The following is a 21520-nucleotide window of genomic DNA, read 5'->3' as shown; positions in this document are numbered from 1 at the left end:
ACTGCATACTGCCAAACTTTGTCCTCTTTGGGCACAACAGCCTCCTCTCCTTCATGTAACCTTCGGTTCTCTCTCTCCCTTCCGGTACGACATTACATAACTCTCAGTCTCTCGCGCTTTTCTGGAAACAAATACCTGATCCCCTCCTTTAGCTTTACCCAGGAATCATTCCAATTACCACTACACCAACATCCTTTTTAGCAACCATTCTTCCTTAAGTCCTACCCTAACCACACACACACTCTCTCTCTCTCTATAATAATGGAAACCACTCACCGTTCTAGCTTTCATCTGTCACTGCCCAGGTTGCTGTCTTCTCGGTCTTCCCTTTCCAGCAACACCCCCACTTATCTCAGGCAATCTTTCTTTCCCTGCATGATATAATAAATATATATAATATCCTTTTCATTTTTCTAATTAATATCACTCTCAAATCAAATCAAATATCAAATATATATTATAAAAAGAAAACCCTAGCCTATTCCCTGGAAGAACAACAAGTTTTCACTAGCAAAGTAGCAAAGTCAAACCAATCTCATCAGGCTCAGCAAGATCTAAAGCAGATCCAAGGGTTTAAAAGAGGATCATATCAGATCCATGGATTTGGTTTCGGAATCAACAAACGCTGTTTCAAACCCCAGCAGCAGGTACAAGATGGAGACGCCACCCACCCCAACCACGAATCCAACGACGGCGGCGGTGTCGTCTCCGTCTTCGGGAAGCAACAATAGCGGGAGCACTACTACTCCGAGCCGCTACGAGAACCAAAAGCGAAGGGACTGGAACACCTTCTGCCAGTACTTGAGGAACCACCGTCCCCCACTCTCCTTGTCCCTTTGCAGCGGCGCGCACGTGCTGGAATTCCTCCACTACCTCGACCAGTTCGGGAAGACTAAGGTTCACAACCACCCATGCCCGTTCTTCGGTCTCCCCAACCCACCTGCCCCGTGTCCCTGCCCGCTCCGACAGGCCTGGGGCAGCCTCGACGCCCTCATCGGCCGCCTCCGCGCGGCCTACGAGGAGAACGGCGGCCGCCCGGAGACCAATCCATTCGGCGCACGCGCCGTCAGGACTTACCTGCGCGATGTTCGCGATTTTCAGGCAAAGGCGAGAGGTGTTAGCTATGAGAAGAAGAGGAAGAGGCCAAAGCCCAAGGTCACTCATCCCACTCCTACTTAATTAGCTACCAATGTTTCACCACAGGTATCAAATATGCCATCGTATATTATTATATGGTGTGTGTTTATTTTTTTTTTTTTGGTTTTGTGTTTTGTCCTTTGTATGTTGATCTTTATGATGGGTTTAGTAAACCAAGTCGTCGATGTTTTGTGCTGATCTTTTTTTTTCTGCAATTTTTAAGGTGCTTTCGTTGTCTCTACGAAGACGTGCTGAGATGATGCCCTTGAAATTGTTCTCGCTTCTTGAGTCCGGGGGAAGTTGATAGTGGAAATTAAGTGCCACCACCCTCTCTGCCTTCAACTACTACTAGAAGATATCTTATCATATTTGTACTCTAATTAATATATTAATATATATCATGTTCATCGTCTAGTGTTTTTGTGAAGCGTGCACTTGAATTTCTACCCTCTCTCCTGTACGTGAGAGCTTTTTTTCAAAATATTGATTGAACTTTACTGTGGATTAATTAATTGGGTGTGGATATTGAATAAGCTGGTGTATATATGCGTATATATTTGTCTTCCATTACTTAATTTATATATGCTGCTAGCTGCAGGTAAACTACATGTATATAACATCTATGGTTGCATTGTAAAGGTGAAGACGTTGCGGGGATTGCGTGTGTGAGACCAAGAACGCGTGTTTTTTTTTTTTTTCTAATATTGATTTCTTCATTGAGAGTTTTAGTTAATAGCTGCAGGCTGCACCCTTTTTTGCGTGGCTTTCTTTCTCTGCATCCATGCATATCCAGAGGGACACAGGTTTAATTATTAAGAAACACAACTATTTATTGAGGATCTATCTCGAATTGAAATAGTGAGGGTAATGTATACGTATTAATTAAAACGTAGAGGATGTACACATACTAGCTGGAAAAATAATTGACTAGCTAAAATAATGCAAACAAAGCATTAAGTGGCTAGAGAGGATTCACAAGCCTAGAATGTAATTGGTCTAATAATCCTGTTTATTAGTTAATTAAAGATGAAAATAAGACAAATGTAGATTGTCTTCTCTATTATAGATGCCAGCCAGCAGCTAAAAATGAGTATGTAAAAAGTAATTGGATATGGCTATGGATGATTAACTTTTGGTGTCTATTGACAATCGGGGTAGGCTATTCACCTAATCCCCTTGTAGCTTGGAGAACGACCCATTTTTTGATATAAAAAGTGGTTCTTTTAGGTGTGTTGATGATGGACTGTCTCCATGTGAAATAGTTGTCTTGGTCATTTTGGCTAAAAAGATCCTTTATCCAAATTATCTCTAAAGATCAAAACCTAATATATTTTTTGTTAGCTTTTTGATTGAATGAGAAAAGGTTTACATTAACTACGCTTTAAAATGGAGAGAGCTTGACAAATGGTGATGATTGTAACTTCCATTGATTCTGCATAAGCCAATAAAATAATAGAGAAACATTGAAATTTTTAACTACTCATTAAGGTTTATTTACTTTGCCCTACCTTGCAAGTACCTATGTCATCTAAAAGCTTTCTTGACCGGACTCTGCAATTATAGAAATAATGCAACTTAAGCCATGACTTTCTTTCTTGGATATATTTTCTTGGATATAACTAAAATTGACACAATTTCTTAAATATTTTTATCTGTAAATAATTGCATCACTAGCCAATCGTTACAGTATTTAAATAATGGACTTTACTCTAGTTATCACATTTTATAAACAGGAATCGTGATTAAATTCAAATTTCATTACATTGGAATGAAAACTGATATGTATGACCAAATAAAATGGCATAACTAAACAACGTTAACTTTCAATTTCAAGATCTTATTTTAACTAGTTTTGATCATTTTCATTTTTTATTTTCTTGTTTAAAATTACAACTTTGCAGTTAACTATATTTAAATGTTAGACGAATGGTAGTCATTTGATTCCAAGTCTTTTTTTCTAGTTTTATAGTCATTTTCTAAAATGGTCTTAAATCACATGAACGATTCTAATTGATTAGCTAGCTGGATGGAATTCTACGTAAATTATAATATGCACCAAACATGAATGTAGCATGTGATCATTTAAATTCTAAATGCGCATATATATATAGCTAGATATATTGGCAATAATATATGCATAAAAAATTACAATAATATATAAATTAATTAATAATCTTCTTTAGGGAAATTAAATGTCATGATTTACTTTTTATTGTGTGGAACCCAAAGCCATGTTATACAGATTTGATTAATCCAAGCTGGGTAATTAGGTAAACTTTTTTTTTTTTACAGAAATTAGGTAAGCTTATTAGACACAAAGATTCCACCGCCTTTTTTATTTTTAATAAAAAAAAGTTTGTGATTATTTTTAAAATAATACTTCCTCCCCCGGAAAATAAGTGTCATGTTTCAGGAAAAAATTATTCCAATACAAGTATCACATTTTATTTTTAATGTAATATTCATTATTTGTTTGCTATTAATGTTTTTAATAAGTGTCACTTTAATTTTTCAAGGTAATATTAATAGAGGTTAATTTTGTTAAACTATTATTTTCTTTCATCTATTTATTAGATTTTTTTGGGTAAAATAACTTAAGAAAACACTTATTTTACAATAGAGAAAGTAATATTTTAAAACTTAAAATTAATTAAAAAATATTTCATAAAAACATTGATTCCATTATAATTGTCACTCAAGATTTTTTTTTTTTACAAATCAGGAAAAACTAATAAATGGATGAAAGATAATATTACTTTTACAAAATTAATTTTATCATTAATTCATTTTTTATTATTTATAGTCATATTATTAATTGATATTATGAGGGATATAAGTGAAAAATTAAAATTACATTAAAAAATTAAAATAATAATTATTTTAAGATAAATTTTTTTCTTATACAATAATTATTATGAGACGGAGAAAGTATTACTAAATTTTTAATTTGAGTCTTATACAATAACTATTAATTTTTTTTTCTTATACAATAACTATTAAATTTAGTAGATGGGAAGTTTAAAAAAGAATGGAACATATAGAGAGAGAGACAAAACTTTATCGACCCCAAACTAAGAGGGATGTCTATTTCTTACAGCTAGGCGTACGTGTGATGCATTATCATTATAATTATAATCTCTCCATGTTTTCAACTAATTTATCTTGTGGAAAGGGTTTATGTGAGTTGATATTATTCGATAACCTTAATCGGAGATTAATAGACCATTTCTCCAGGCCCTTATAGGGAAATATTAATTAATATCGATTTACAAGAAAAATGTACGGGAGTCAGTGGAACAGTGGAAGGATTAATGCCTATATAGAAACGAGAGTGAAAGCTTTTGATCCAATGCTTTTTTTTCTTTTAGGAAATGTGTTCTTCCTCAAACAATTTTTTTAACCCATAATTAAACATGAGAATTGGCTTATTGCTAACTAGGACTTTTACCGGCTGATGCGGGGGTCGGAAACGAATCACCCACCTTGGGTGTAAAGATTCTTCATCAATTAAATGTCTGAATACAACAATTACTGTGTCACATTGATGCACTGAAACTAATACTGTGAATTTTCTTTTGTTAACATTTGACTTTCTCATTTGAGTAAATACGCGAACGTGCTGCTGTAATTAGGGTTAAAGGAAAACAATATTTCTATAAAACTATTTTGTAAGTTACAGACAAAAGGACTCCCTAACAATCTAACATATATTCAAAACATAGAAATGGAAATAAACTTACACAAAATGAAAGTATTAATGTAGAGCATCAGTTACATTTACTTTGCCTCAATAGTGAGATGAGTGAAGCCTTTAACATGCATGTAGCCTATTATATATGTAAGACTCTGCTTCCTTCACTTCATCAATCAACTTTTTCAGTTTTGCTTAATAGGCTTATGGAGTATACTAATTAAATATATATTTTATTCTTAATCAACATTATTTTAATTAAGTTTAATGATAAATTAATTAAATACAGGCATATATAAAATATTTACGAATAAGGAGGAAATTTTGCTAAAGCGACAGACATTTTTTAAAAGAAAAATATCACTCTACACTATTACACAGTCAGTAACTTCTTTTCATTTATATACGTTTTAGGAAATATTAATAGTACATGAATAAAAGTTATTAGAGAATTAAAAATAAGGAACGTGTGAGGATGGGTATATAACACCTTTTTTTTCCTTGGAAACAAGATATCCTATGATTAAAAATATTAATGCTTGAGATGTTTAAAAGTAGATTTTATCTCTTCCAATAAAATTAGTTTCATACATATCATTAGAAAATCAAATATGTATAAGCATTTCTTAAAGAATTTAATCATTTATCAATTATGTTAGACCCTGGTGGTATATATACAATATATATATATATAGAGTGAGGTTTGTATAAAAGTAAAATTAATAAATGTTGACTAATAGTGCAAATTGTCAAAGTTAAAATATGCAAGTTACATGAGTAAAATAAATTTAATAAATTTATCTTGTAATTCAATTATAAATTACTATGATAAATTTATTGACTTTTATAATAATTATTAAAAAATATAATTATTTTTAAAAATATCAATAGTAATTAATGATTAATTGATTATGGATAATAATAATAATAATTATTATTATTATTAATATGTATGGTTAATTAATCATAAATTATTATCGATATTTTTAAAATAATTATATTATTATTTTTATTATTATTTCTGAGAATTTTTAAAAAATTGTCAAATGACTTATTTACTGCTTTCGTGGGAAATAATTATTTTTCCTCTAATTTACCGTGACACTTTGCCAATGAAAAATAGATATCGGGCCTATAGAGTACAGACCGCTTAAACATTAGTTCACACAAAAATAAAAAAAATAAAAATAGTCACGGTAATAAAACATTTGATTTTAGAAACATTAGTTCCATATGCTTTTGTTTTAAGTTTTAACAAAAATAAAATATTTCTAAAATCACAACAAGTAAAATCAAATCTATTATTGATATTAAGAATGTGTTCAATTTTTCTTAATTATTTTTTAAACAGTTTTCTTTTTGCTTACATATGAATTTTCTTTTCCCGTGATAAAAAAGAAGAAATTAAAAAAAAACTCAAAAAATAATTAGTTGTATAGTAATTTCTTGTTCGAATAATTTGTAATCCTCATGAGACGTACAATTTGTGAAGGTATACAATCTTTGCTTGAGTTTTCGTTGCTTTCATTCTTTTTTCCTAGTGAAAAATAAATCAATAAAATAAAATATGAAATCATTGCATTTATGATTAAAATGAATTAAAAAGTAAAATTGACTAGCTAAAAACTTTGAGTCTTTCCAATTGTGGATAAAAACATCCTAAGTATCCTTATTACGAAAAGGACACTCTTCAAGAGAATCACAGAGATGTAACTGCTGGCGAAATTGATCTTAAAAGCCTTTCATGACTTTTTACGTACATACTGAATAAGTTTTTGGGGCTTCTTAGTATTTTATAAATTGAAATATATTGTGGGTAGATTACAATAAAATAAATAAATCTAAGTTAAAAAATTACTGATTACAAATATAGATACAAGTCTCATACTTTGACATTCTTCCTAATTAATTTTCTCTCCGCATGCTCCTTTATGTGATCTCACTCATTTTTTAAGATGCTCAACATATTTTATACCAAAAAGAAAACAAAACTCTTAAAGCATATTTTGACCCTGGTGAGCCCTCAATGCTCAATTCACTTAGTTTGTTTTTTACCAAAAAAAAAAAAAAACGTTGACTACCAATGTAACATAAACTTAGAGAGCACCAGAAGCTGTGAACACAAAAACAAACAATAAAAGTGAAAAGAACAATGCTAACAGAATGAGAGCAATTCAAGTCACATATTGTATGTAACAATTGGACTAATTTGATCGATGAATTACAAATCTAAAAACTTTTTTTAATTTATTTAATTTCAGAAATTAAAATAACCATACTTGATAAAGGAATAAAATTAATATTTTACCTTATATTTAATTTTGGAAACGAAAAAATTGTTGTTTAACCAAAATCCCAAATCAACTTCTCACTAAAAAGAGAATCTTTTTCCCCAAGTGACCGGGGTCTGCCTAGGGTAGATAAGTTTTTAAGTGATCTATCGGTGTACAATGCAATTTTACCTACAATAGCAGGTCAATTATCGGCCAACATATATTTTCATTAATTGTTAAAAAATAAATTGTTATACAATTAAGTAGTTGATAAATAATTAAAAGTTTTATTTTTTTAAAATCTGAATCCACTTTCTCTTTCTCTGGACTTTTTCCAGATGCAATACGTGGCCTTCCATGTCCACAACCAACGATAGACTAGTTGAAACTTCTCTCCACTGTAGACAAATTAAACCCCAAGCGACCAAGTGTTCTTAGTTGTTAGATTCCCAATTAAAAACAAAGTTAATTTCCCATCATTGTAAAGTATTTACAAAAATGGCCAATATTGTACGGGCCGGTGGTGATGGGTTCATTTGAAATCTCCCCAACTAATTTTAAAAGTCTTGCATTATTGGACACCTTACAGGAAAATCTCTCAACTTTTAGGAACTAGTTGAATAACTTTATTAGATAAGACAAAACTAAAAGTGTCGTAATCCCTTAATAGTCTTTTGCCCACTTTTTTTTATCCCAAACATCCCCACTAACACCGTGTTTGATAACATTATGAAAAACTTCCTTTATTACCATTTTTATTCTCACAAAAAAATTATATATAGACTGAGTAACTTCATATATGTGGAGAGAGCAGTAGATTTTAAACGATCAGGTGACTTTTATTACAATTTGATTTATTTTCAAATGGACAAAAATAAATAATGATATATAACTATTTTTCTCAATATTAAATATGAATCCATTAAAATATTACATATCTTTGTTTGAGTTAAATTAAGGATTAACTGTGTTTTTTAACCCTGGATTTTTTATCTTTCTTAATCCCTAAACTTTTATTTTGTTATTTCTTTTAGTTTTTTACATTAAAAAATATTGACAATGTAACATTAATTTTTTTATTAAAATAAATTAAACAATTTATGACTTATAAACTTTAAAAATTATTTTTGCTTTTTACGATTTTCCTTTTTCCTCCATCAATCACTCTAGAGTCAATTCAAAGACAAATCCAAATCCAAAAATCAGAATAAATAGAAACATAAATACATATCAAAATCAAACACAAATCCAGCAAAATAAAAAAAAAAGTTCTAAAAAACCTTTCTTTTGTGTGTTGTAAGGTGCTTAGGGCACTTTAAAACATTCAAACTTCTGAGCTGACAAGCACAATAAAACAACGATACGTATTCAGCTGGAGTTGAAGAGTCATAATAGGGATGAAGATTTGTGTCATGATCGCAATACTCGAGGAGCAATGCACCCAATAGACGAAGCCCCAACCCTGTTATGTCTCCTTTGTGCTTTTCCTCTACGAACCAACCTTGAGAGTCGATGAATAAGGTCACCAAAATCAAGTCGAATGAGACACCAAAATCAATCAAGCATGAAGCATTGGGTTACCAAAATGTCACGCTTCACTTTGTGAACCACAAAAAAAGTTGGAGCAGTGGCACAACGAACAATCGAAGAGCTGAAAGGCATGTGTCACCAAGCAATTCTTTGCTGGAGGAGTCCATCTTCACCCCACCACCACTGTGCATGCGATCGCCACCTTGGTTGGGTTCTCTAGCGAGACAATTACAGTGATGTCGTTTTGTGTTGTCACAAACAGAAATCGTGAGTGAATATGTAGTATTAAAGAAGAATTAAGTGAGTGTGTTCTGTTCTGTTTGGTTGTTGTGTTGTGAATTTGTAATATGAATATGATGATATACTATGCAGCCACGACTTTGGTTTGGATTGAAACTACTAGAGGTTGGTTTCGTTCATTCGTTTGGTTTGCTTTTGAAGCTCCCACCCACACCCACGCCAAACTAAGAAGTATCTCACTTGAACAACAATAACTTTTCAATTAAAACTATTATTAATTATTAATGTGACTTTTTAAACAAGATAATAACTTACCAAGTTGAATGCCCCACAGTTTTCATCACTAGATCCAACCTTTTTCTCCGTGTGCAACACATTGAACCTAAAACTTTTGTGTTATTTTTTAAATTTAAAATGCGAACTACAATGTTGAAAACTATGATATGGTTATTTTTTGGCATTTTTTAACACTCCTGAACACATGTTATTGTAAGTTGTAACCATCGTAAATGCACACCCCTTCCCTGCACAAACGACAAAAATATCTATTTTTTGTATTTTGAGTCTACTATAATTTTAAGAAACTACTCGAAATTATGAGGTTATTTTTTCTTTTTATTTTCTTAAATATTTATTCTTCTTCATGTTATTTTTGTTATTGAATATTTTTCTTTAAATTATACTATCTTGTTTGGTTCATTTATAATTGAGATGGAGTCTTTCATAATAATGTATATCTTTTTTCTTTTATTTTGCACCAACCACTCTATTTTCCTTCATCTCTATCCTCTCTATCTTTTTCAATTTTTTCATGATTTATTTTCCCAAATTTTAACTTTTGCTTTTTTTTTCTGATTGTTTAGATGAAGAATCATTTTTTTCTGATTTAACCAAAGTATTAGTTTGTTACATAAATCCTGCCTAGGGTAGCTTTGCTATTCTTAGCCGGTCCCAAGCCCGGATAAAAGGAGAGGGTTGTGTTAGGCTTTCGACAGCCAACGTTAAACTTTGTCGAATCTCTATGACATGGATCAATTACGTAATAATGTGAATGCTAGGTCGTTGCCCGGAAGCAACGCGCTGTATGGCTCGAGTACAGTGTCAAAAGAGCAAGGGTCGCTGCATCGCCGCCCGGATGTAGTGAAAAGTAAGCAAGGGTTCCCACATTTTCGTGAACGGGTGTGGGTAAAGAAGCTAGTTCATGACAGGAGGATTCGCTTTGGTACATGGAATATAGGCACACTTACTGGAAAATCTATGGAAATAGTGGATGTTATGGTGAGGAGGAAGATCAATTTTATGTGCCTACAAGAAACTAAGTGGACAGGTGAAAAAGCGAAAGAATTAGACAACTCGGGATTTAAGCTGTGGTATACGGGAAAAATCAGATCAAGAAATGGGGTAGGGATTATTGTGGACAAGGAGTGGAAGAAGGATGTCGTGGATGTAAGAAGAGTAGGAGATCGTATCATAGTCTTAAAATTGGTAGTGGGACAGGACACCTTTAATGTTATTAGTGGGTACGCACCTCAGGTTGGGTTAGCAGAACACTTTAAGGTAAAATTTTGGGAGGATCTAGAAGGGGTACTTCAGGATATACCCCAAGGAGAGAAAGTTTTCCTAGGAGGGGATCTCAATGGACATGTAGGTAGCGTAGCTAGAGGTTTTGAGGGGGTGCATGGAGGTTTTGGCCTAGGGGAGATGAATGGGGAGGGTAAATCCATCTTGGAGTTTTCGGAGGCTTTGGATCTTTCTATAGCCAATACATGGTTTAAGAAAAGAGAGGAACATCTTATCACTTACAAAAGTGGAGGGACATGTTCTCAGATAGATTTCTTCCTTATCAGGAAGTCTGATAGGAAATATTGCTTGAACTGTAAAGTTATCCCGGGAGAGAGCTTGACTACCCAACATAGAGTTTTGGTTATGGATGTAAGAATTAGAGATAGGGCAAAGAGAAGAGGTCCTCTGGTAGCACCAAGGATCAAATGGTGGCACTTGAAGGGTGAGAAACAAGGAATCTTCCAACAAAAGATATGGGAGGGTTGGTGTGGACAATCACAAGGAAGTGCAAATGATATGTGGAACAAGATGTCCCAAGAGATTATTAAAGTGGCTAAAGAGACGTTGGGTGAATCTAGAGGTTTTGGACCTAGGGGTAAAGAATCGTGGTGGTGGAATGAAAATGTTCAGAGCAAAGTTAGAGTAAAAAAGGAGTGTTTCAAGGAGTGGTCTAGGTGTAGAAATTCTGAAACTTGGGATAAGTATAAGATAGCTAGAAATGAAACCAAAAAGGCGGTGAGTGAGGCAAGAGCCCAAGCTTTTGACGGACTATACCAAGCTCTAGGAACCAGGGATGGAGAAAGATCTATATATAGGCTTGCTAAGGGTAGAGAGAGGAAGACTAGAGATTTGGATCAAGTAAAGTGTGTTAAGGATGAAGAAGACAAAGTCTTAGTGCATGAAAAAGATATAAAGGAAAGGTGGAAGGCGTATTTCCACAACTTATTTAATGATGGATATGGATATGACTCTAGCAGTCTAGACACAAGAGAAGAGGACCGGAACTATAAGTACTATCGTCGGATTCAGAAACAGGAAGTAAAGGAAGCGTTGAAAAGAATGAGTAATGGTAAGGCGGTGGGGCCAGACAACATACCTATTGAAGTGTGGAAAACTCTTGGAGATAGAGGTCTTGAGTGGCTCACCGAACTCTTTAACGAAATTATGAGGTCAAAACGCATGCCGGAGGAATGGAGGAGAAGTACGTTAGTGCCAATCTATAAGAACAAGGGGGATATACAAAATTGTGCAAATTATAGGGGAATCAAGCTCATGAGTCATACCATGTAATTATGGGAAAGAGTGATTGAACGGAGATTAAGAAAGGAGACTCAAGTTACTGAGAATCAATTTGGTTTCATGCTAGGAAGGTCGACCATGGAAGCGATTTATTTATTACGGCGGGTGATGGAGCAATATCGCATGACCCAACAAGACTTGCACTTGATTTTTATTGACTTGGAGAAAGCGTATGATAGAGTGCCTAGAGAGATTTTGTGGAAAGCTCTAGAGAAGAAAGGGGTTAGGGTTGCATATATTCGAGCTATCCAAGATATGTATGATAGGGTATCGACTAGTGTTAGGACACAGGGTGGAGAGTCAGACGATTTTCCCATCACAATTGGTTTACATCAAGGGTCAACCCTTAGCCCCTACCTTTTTACCTTAATTCTGGATGTCCTCACGGAACAAATCCAAGAGATAGCGCCGAGATGCATGCTCTTTGCAGATGACATAGTCCTCCTTGGAGAGTCGAGGGAGGAGTTGAATGAGAGGTTGGAAACTTGGAGACGAGCTCTAGAAACACATGGCTTTCGCCTAAGCAGAAGCAAATCGGAGTATATGGAATGTAAGTTCAACAAAAGAAGGAGGGTTTCTAACTCAGAGGTGAAAATAAGAGACCATATTATCCCTCAAGTCACACGGTTTAAATATCTTGGGTCTGTAATACAGGATGATGGGGAAATTGAAGGGGATGTGAATCATCGCATTCAAGCAGGATGGATGAAATGGAGAAAAGCATCGGGGGTGTTATGTGATGCAAAGGTACCGATCAAGCTAAAGGGAAAGTTTTATCGGACTGCGGTAAGACGGGCGATTTTGTACGGAACAGAATGTTGGGCGGTCAAGAGCCAACATGAGAATAAAGTAGGTGTAGCGGAGATGAGGATGTTGCGGTGGATGTGTGGTAAGACTCGACAGGATAAAATTAGAAACGAAACTATTAGAGAGAGGGTTGGAGTAGCGCCTATTGTAGAGAAGATTGTGGAAAATAGACTTAGGTGGTTTGGGCATGTAGAGAGAAGACCGGTAGACTCTGTAGTGAGGAGAGTAGACCAGATGGAGAGAAGACAAACAATTCGAGGCAGAGGAAGACCCAAAAAGACTATAAGAGAGGTTATCAAAAAGGATCTCGAAATTAATGGTTTGGATAGAAGTATGGTACTTGATAGAACATTATGGCGGAAGTTGATCCATGTAGCCGACCCCACCTAGTGGGATAAGGCGTTGTTGTTGTTGTTGTTGATTAGTTTGTTACATACTTATTTTTAGATCATTTTTATCCTTGAAATTGAGTAAACACCCTTATCTTTAAAAGTAATCATTTTTATCTCTTAAATTAATTAAACATTTTTTTCACACAATCTGTTTACTAAACACTGTAGGGTGAGATTTGGCAGAGGTGAACGAATGGAAATTGTGGGGGATACAAGCCAAAAACGATGGGGTAGTTTGATATATATATATATATATATATATATATATATATATATATATATATATATGAAATTTTTACATAATAGTGATTTATTTTATTATTCATCATTAAAAATGTGAAGAAACAACTTAATCCAATGAAACAATTAACAAATATCAAGTGATTATTTTAATCATAAATATTAACCAATAGAACATAAAATAGATATTAGAAAAATATTGTTGTGCATAAATTTCCATGAAAAAAATCAAGAAAATCTCCTTTATGTTTTAAATAATTAAAGAATGTAGGATTAAATAGTTAAAGAAATATCATCCATGTTCAAATTATCCCTATCCTCAACATTTATTATGCGTAAGTTAATCCTAAATTAATTTATCTATGATTTATAACAATAGATAAAGAAGATATAATTTTTTTTCAATCTTTTTTTCAAAAACTTTTATAACTATCTAGATTATATACCATCTCTTAATATGACATGTCATCCTTACAAGAAAAATTATACATTTTTTAATTTATAATATTAATTTTAATTTATTTTATTAAAAATAATTTGATATGTCATCCTTATAAGAGAAATTGCAATTTTTTATGATAAACTACAATTGTTTTAATTTATAATATGATGTGTATATTAATTTTATTTATTTATATTAAAAATACATGTGATAACCACTCACATATATAACAATTACAATAATATTTTTGTATTTTGTATTATATAAAATTAATTTATGTAGTATATCAATGCTTATTTTCTACATATACATATTATATAAAATTTTATTCAACATATGTTATATATAACTGCATATATATTAATTTTAACACATTAATATAATAGCACAATAAAAACGCAGACACACATGTGCAACAATACTTATGTTTCTGTAGTTAATATTATATTAATTAAATAATATTATTTCTTAGAAATATACGTTAAATATTTTTCAGTTTTAAAATAATAAGCAACTTTTTGGTAGTTTTTATTTCTAAACTCTCAGGTAAATATTTATTAACAATAATGCTTTTTTAGGGAATATTAATAAGAATGTTAAAGCGTATAAACCTGCTATAATCAATAAGAAAACATAGGTGGAGTTCAGCAGAAAAAATAAAAAAGCAAAGGTTAAATAATGTCTTAAAAATTGCAACCAATATATAGATTAAAACGTTGTTACAATCACATTAAAAAGTAGTGATTAGACAACGAAATCAATGAGAGCCAGTAAAAATGGACAAGCAACCAATATATAGAGGACTAGCGTTGAGTGCCAATCACTATATTTTCAGTCTATATTTCTTTCATTAAAATTACAGCACTTAACATATAATTTTTTCTATCTTATTTCTTTTGAAATAAAATCAACAAAAGCTGACCAATTAAAAAAGTTGAGTCAAAGATATTAATAAAATGAAACAAGCTTAAGACACGTTTGGCATATGACTAGCTATAAGTTCGAAATTGATAAATATTTTTGTAACCTGAAGACTTCGAATTTTCTTGTCTTAGAATGGTCTAGTTGGATGAAAAGAAAAATAGATGAAAAACACAAATAATGAGATTTTTTTTATTTGATTAAAGGAATAAGAATATATATATATATATATATATATATATATATATATATATATATATATATATATATAACAAACATTTAGGTCATGTTTGATTCTTTTCTCAATTTTTTAATTTTTTTCTGAAACAATTTCACACTAATCAAAATCATTTTTTCATCTAAAGTCTATTCAATTTTGATTTTTTTAAAATCAAGCATTTTAAACAAAATAAAATTTTCAATTATTTGTTTAGTCTTCATAATTACAAAAAAAACTTTGTTTGGTGAACTTATTCAAAATAACTTATAGAAAGTATTTAAAAACAAAATAAAATAAGTTTTTCATAAGCTTTATAAGTTCAGAATCATCTTTGAGAGAGTTTCTACAAATTAATTTATAACTAATTTTAGTTTATATATTTTCTTTTATTCTACTAAAAGTGCTTTTAAATAAACTTATAAAAACAAAGTAGTTACTAAGATTAAATTAATGGAAGAGGAATGCTAGTGCTTAGCGGCACTTTCTCTGACATATTTTTTATATTCTTTATATAATTGTTAAAATTTATAAAAAAATTATCAATTTTGATGATTATATGATTAAGTCAGGACAGATAATATTAAATAATTTGTGAGGCACACAAAAATTCATAATTTTTTATAAATTTTAATCATTCAATCATAGAGAGAATATAAGAATGTAAGAGACACTATTATTAATATTTTTCATAAATGAAAATAATGACACACAAATTAGGGTTCATAGCTACTCTCTAAGTAAAACCTCAACCTTTCCATTAGAGTGAGTAAAGACTCCACTAAATAAAAAGAATTTTGAAGATTTGATTTAAGGGTATGCTGGTTTTAAAAGAGAGAAATAATATACAAAAATTTTATTTTTATTTTATCCTATGGGATCACACATCTTGCACTTTATTTCAATTCAAAATTTTAGATTTGATTTCTATCGTCTTTATTTTTCAACTGTAAATCAAAGACAGGTGGCGTTGGGTTATTAACGGTAGCAACGATAACAGGTACCGGTACCAAGCATATAATTAGAGTAATGTTTGGGTGGACATCCCCGCAATGGCCGGTCACATGACACGTGGAAATCCTGTGGTCGTCGATTGTTGAGCCTTTCCTTCAAACAGAAACGGTAACGATAAGGTGATTGTGCACTGTGTGTGCGCTCCCATTTTCCATATCCTGCTTTCCTCATCTTCAATGACAATGGAGCATATCTCTATGCAAATGCTGCCCACCTTCTCCTTATTTTTATATTAATACCTTATATAATGGATAAGATAACTTTTTCTTTTTATTTAATTAAAATTCAAATTGGTAGCATAAAAGTTTTCCCGATAATCTATGGGCATTCAAATTTATAATAATTATTTTTAAATATATCAATCATAGATTAAATAGTTCATACATTAATGGTATAAATGAATTTTACAGTAATTGGTTGAGCGAATAAAGACAAAATTTTGCATATGACAAATTAATGGTTCAAAATATTAAGATTTACATATGACTTGATAAGAATAAGAATAATTTCAATAAAACTATTACATTCTATTTTTTTCTAAAGCAAAGGAATCATCTTATTTATTTATTGAGATAACATTTTTTTTCAGTACTTTAAATTTAGGTCACATTTATTTTTGGTTCCCTCAAATTATTTAAAAATAACCCACTCTTGATATTTAGGATTATTTTTTCCATTCATTTAGTCACCTTGATAAGGATATAAAAAGTGGACTATTTTTGAATTAGAGGGAAAAAATCACTTTTAAATTTAGAAGACCAACAGAAAATTTGGCCTTGAGGGAAACAATACATTTCAGCCTTTATTTATTTCAAACTGGTCTGGCAAAACAATATATAGCGAATAGCCCATACAAGCTGGCACCAACATTTTCATTGGGCTTATAAATGCTTCTCTCATCAATTTTAGGCCCATAATAATAACCTCACCTATTAACTAATCAGATTGGCAATGACTATTTCCACCCCTTATTTTACTTGTACACTTCCCCTTATCATTTGTTTTCCTAAATTACCCTATAAAACACACTCACTCGTCTCTTTTCTGGAAAGCAGAGATCCTTGCCATTTTATGATCACACCACCAAAATCCCTAACTTTACAGCATTAGATTTTCCATCTTCATCAACAACTGAAAATACACCCGAGACTTGGATCTTGCATGCTTTAGACTTCATTTTGTTACATCGTATGCTTATCCTCTCTTCGGGTTTTGCTCTTATTAATTTTGTCTTCCTTTTAAAACAATATATGTGATTGTTGAATTTCCCAAAACTCCAATCCATGAGTGATTTTTAATTTTATTGCATGTTTAAATTTTGTGTTTTTCTTTGAATTGTACAATAAGTGGTTGCATTATGGAATTTTGGTTTTTCATATGGAATTGGGATGGACAGAAGTGGCACTAATTGCAGGAGCAAGGTTTTTTATCCCATGAGTTACTGGATGTTAGATCCAATGTCGTGTCTTGGGTATAAAGGCTGATTCGAATGATCAAATGGTGGCAGTAGTGGTGTTTATTTTCTACATGAATATTATTAGTTGAGACAAAGTTAAGTATTCTGTGGATGGAGTGAATTTTTGATGCAGTTGAGGTGTTACACATTGGCTTTTGGATTTTGTTTTGATTGATACAGAATTAACGGGATGAATATATGTGCAATATATACAATTTTTGTTGCAACAGCTACATGTTGGAGGCAATTAACATGTCACGGTTTCTTATATATATATTTGTAGGCTGCGTGTTATTTTTCCTCAAGGTATGTCGAGAGAGATAATTTATTTTCTGGAAGAGGGTTACATAACGAGAGAGACAAGGTGAGTGTGTTTAGTTGGGTAGTTTGGGGAAAAAAAAAGTAGGAAGGGAAGTGCACAAGTAAAATAGAGAGTGAAAATAGCATTTCCCTTCAGATTACAGGCAAATATTTTCCGTGTTGGGGTGGGCCCACCAGGAACCGATGGAAAGTCATGGAATCAAATGAATAAAAAATGGCGCAACCCAAACAAACAGAACCCTATCAAATCCAAACACAGCCTTTGATTCCCAAATCCCTCGTCCCATTGAACAGTGATCAGTTATATTCGCGTTGCGATCTATTCCAATTCCATGACGACACCACCGTCTTCCTCCTCAGCTTCGCACTCGCAATTCGCCTATTCAAACCCTTCCTCCTCCTCCTACTTCCCCGTTCCCTTTCACCTTCAGCAACCCGCAACCACTCACTACGCTGCGCCCTACGTCGCCGCCCCCTCCGTGCAAATCCCCGCTCCTCCCGTCGTCGGCCCCATTGCTCCCGCGCCGGTTCCCGGCGTGTACTCCGCCGTGCCGCAATATCAGGTCCGTTGAGAAACTGGCGTAAATTGATTGATTTTTTTTTTTTATAAATAAAAATGAGATTTTAAGTTGATTGAATTTTGTTATGTGATTGAACAGGCACAGCAGTTATTTGAGAGGGATGCGCAGATAATAACGCCGGAGGCTCTTGAGAATGTTAAGGCAGCGATTGCGAGCAGCGACGTGGAACACAAAACTGATGCCAAAAAGAAAGCGGTTCCTCGCAAAGCTGCTGGCCAAGCTTGGGAGGATCCTATCCTTGCGGAGTGGCCAGAAGGTATTATGATGTAGTCATTCCTATTTAGTATTTACTGATTCGTTAATTTAATTTTATGTATATTGAAAGTTTGCTTGTGTTGTGAAAGATCATCTATTATTCCTTAAATCAGTTTTACATTGGTAATTTGGATTGTATGTGTGTTTTGTTTGTCCTGAGCCTATATGGAATTTGTAATCATGATTTTGAAGATTTTGAAGTTAGATAAGAAATCGTGAATTGATTTTTCTTTTTTTCTATTTTGGATTATTAGATGATTATCGGCTCTTCTGTGGGGATCTTGGTAACGAGGTGAATGATGATGTTCTCTCAAAAGCATTTTCACGGTTTCCTTCCTTTAACTTGGCACGAGTAAGTGGATTCCTCATCTAACTCGAGTTCTCTTTATGTTTAGTTATGATTGTTGTGCTAGTGTGAGCATTTTTTATTTCCTGTTCAGATTTTTGTTTGAAGGGACGGAGTTGTTAATGTGTATTTTAAGGTAGGTGTTGCTTTATAATTTACATTTGATTAGACATTTTTTATGATTAAAATTGATGTGTTATTTTGTCATCTCAGGTGTCCGCTTTGTTGTTGCTCCTTATTCACAAATCAGGGGCAATTGAAATTATATGCCGGTGACATAATGCACCTTAATTTGAACAATCGATTCATTTAAATTAGTGTTGTGACTATTATTTTGTAGTATTATGAGATCTCAATCTCAACATTATTTGGAGTCAGGTTAATTTGGAAGAGTTGACATCAGGTTGATTGTAAGATGGAATCTTTCAACTAGATTTTGTTTTTCCTGTCCTGTCCTGCTCTATTCAACTCCTTAACCCATATAACTTTCTAACTATTCAGAATTCTTTCAACCTTTGTATTTTTTTGGGTATAAGTCTAGACACAAATAGTAATTTTCCTGAAGAAGCTAATGTCACTAACTGCATTTCTTTCAACAATATATGAGGATAAGTTTGTGGATGAAAATAATGGACTATCAAAGGGACTTTGAAATTTGGCTTGGTAAAGTTCCCACCCAGGAGGGAGGGCTGCACAGTTCTTTTGCATGTTAACCAGAGACAGCAGTGCATTTTTTTAATTCACTTGGAATGAGAAAATAGGTTAAATAGTGGTTATTGAAAATATGAACTGAAAAATTAGTAATAGCTCTGTCTATTAAGTATCGACTTACTATTGGGTTAAGAGTCAAGACCATTTCTCTACCTTCTAGAATTTTTGTGCATAATGAATAATTTGGATATTATATTAAGTTAGTGGAAATTAAAAGCTAAATCAGCATGTGTTTTATGGTTTGCTTTATGCATGTCCATTATTTACAAAATAAATATGTATTTAGTAGTTCCCATTCATCGAGACTGAGAAATTTGTTCCAAGATCCAAGTTATGTTGCTGGAAATATGAGGGCATGTTATTCAATAGTGGAGACATTTAATACCATCTAAAGAATTTGAGGTTTATAGTGGTCTGCTTATCTCTAAGCAAACTTAACTTTTATTATTTATGTGTTTGTGGTGCATGTATTTCCTTGTGATGTGTTGACAGTGTTGTGATTAAGGTATGTTTATCTTGACTAGGTTGTCAGAGACAAGCGGACTGGTAAAACAAAAGGTTATGGATTTGTGAGCTTTGCCAATCCTTCTGACCTTGCTGCTGCTCTTAAAGAAATGAATGGTTAGTCAGTTCAGATGGGCCTCTCTTTTAAGTATTACTCTGTAATGTCTAAATACATATTGACTCTTACGCTGTAATATCTGTTACTCTTCTGACTAGTGCTTTGATTTAGCATAAATATTTAATGCCAGATAATACTGACTAGAAACTGATAACTTTACAATCCCAAACTATAATCATGATGGATTATTGTTTCTTTTATACATGAATGTATTTAGGGCTTATATAATTTGTCACTGAATCTTGTCAACATATGCAGCAGACAATATAGTAGAAAATGCTGTAAAATGTGTATTTTGTCTTTGACTCTTGATTTCAGGTAAGTATGTTGGAAATCGTCCTATAAAACTACGCAAGAGTAAGTGGAGGGAGAGGACAGATTATGAAGCACTGGAGAAACAGAAGGTAGCAATTTTCTTTGTCAATGATTTGAAATTGTTCTGTTAAACTTAGCCTTTTGTATGTCCAACTTAATTCTTCTATTGTTTACATGGCAGAATCACATTCAAAAGAAACCGAAAATGCCAAGGAAAGGTGTGCTGCACAAGTGACATGCTGGAACCTGTGTAAATCAGGTTTACCAATTTGACTAAGCAGAACACTTTACAAATGCTATTTCTTTTTTGCATTTTAAAGTGTATGGCCAATACCCAAAAACCTTATTTCTGATGTTTACATTTCAGGAATTTGTGGCAGTTATTTAGTACGTGAGGAAGGAAACTCTGAAAATGTATAAAATTTGACTGAGGCTTATTTAATTGATGAGAAACTTTAGATTGTGTTCTCAAGTCCCCCGCCCCCAACCCCACCCCACCATATCATTCGTAATTAATATGATAAATGCTCTTGCCAGCTTTGTGTGTTGGATTTGCCTGTGGTTCTCATCAAACGCTTATACGTTAAGTTCCAATGTTTTATCAAATAAACACCCACAAATTGGTCATAAAATAATAACTTGCATTAATTTGATAACAGTCTGCATACATAAAGATTTTAACGTTTGTATACATTCAAAATAACACAATCTTTCATCTTGCATTATCTTGTGCAAAAAATGTTCAAGTCTTGTCATCTTTTTTGGAATGTTATCGTCAACCTGCAAAATAGGCTGAAACGTGGACAAGATAGCCTTGTCATCCGTTAACCAAGCATTGAAAACTTCAGGCATATTGTTCATAACATGATTACTCTTGCATACAAGATTATATGAGGGTCTGGACTTAATCAAACTCAAAAGGTGGATTGGGTTTATCAAAATCTTTTTTCTTACATTGTGAAGAATATTAAAATAGTATGAAGAGAAAACCTAAAACAATTCAATTAACAATAATCAAAGGAAACTATCATTCAAGAAATCACAATAAGGCAATATAGAAAGTGTAGGGATAGGGAAGGGGTCCGCCAAGAAGTATGCTTGTTCAGCCATCAATTGTGACATACATCCAGTCCATCCATTTAAGTTT

The 21520-nt window shown here is 32.6% G+C and overlaps 2 protein-coding genes across 2 annotated transcripts; both read left to right on the top strand.

Moving 5' to 3' along the window:
- Positions 1-1689, top strand: LOC114402630 (protein LIGHT-DEPENDENT SHORT HYPOCOTYLS 4-like). Its single transcript, XM_028365277.1, has 2 exons — positions 1-1203; positions 1361-1689. Exon 1 carries the CDS (start codon positions 598-600, stop codon positions 1177-1179), a length of 582 nt encoding a protein of 193 aa, XP_028221078.1. The 5' UTR covers positions 1-597; the 3' UTR covers positions 1180-1203; positions 1361-1689.
- Positions 1690-17765: 16076 nt separating this feature from the next.
- LOC114403684 (RNA-binding protein 42-like) lies at positions 17766-20919 on the top strand. Its single transcript, XM_028366794.1, has 7 exons — positions 17766-18106; positions 18203-18380; positions 18634-18731; positions 19961-20057; positions 20377-20462; positions 20555-20632; positions 20741-20919. Exons 1-6 carry the CDS (start codon positions 17876-17878, stop codon positions 20606-20608), a joined length of 744 nt encoding a protein of 247 aa, XP_028222595.1. The 5' UTR covers positions 17766-17875; the 3' UTR covers positions 20609-20632; positions 20741-20919.
- Positions 20920-21520: the final 601 nt, after the last annotated feature.

This window comes from Glycine soja, chromosome 20 (assembly GCF_004193775.1).
Source record: "Glycine soja cultivar W05 chromosome 20, ASM419377v2, whole genome shotgun sequence".
In the NCBI taxonomy this organism is placed as follows: Eukaryota; Viridiplantae; Streptophyta; class Magnoliopsida; order Fabales; family Fabaceae; genus Glycine; species Glycine soja.
Note: the sequence above shows the minus strand (reverse complement) of the source record. Positions and strands in the feature narration are given on the sequence as shown.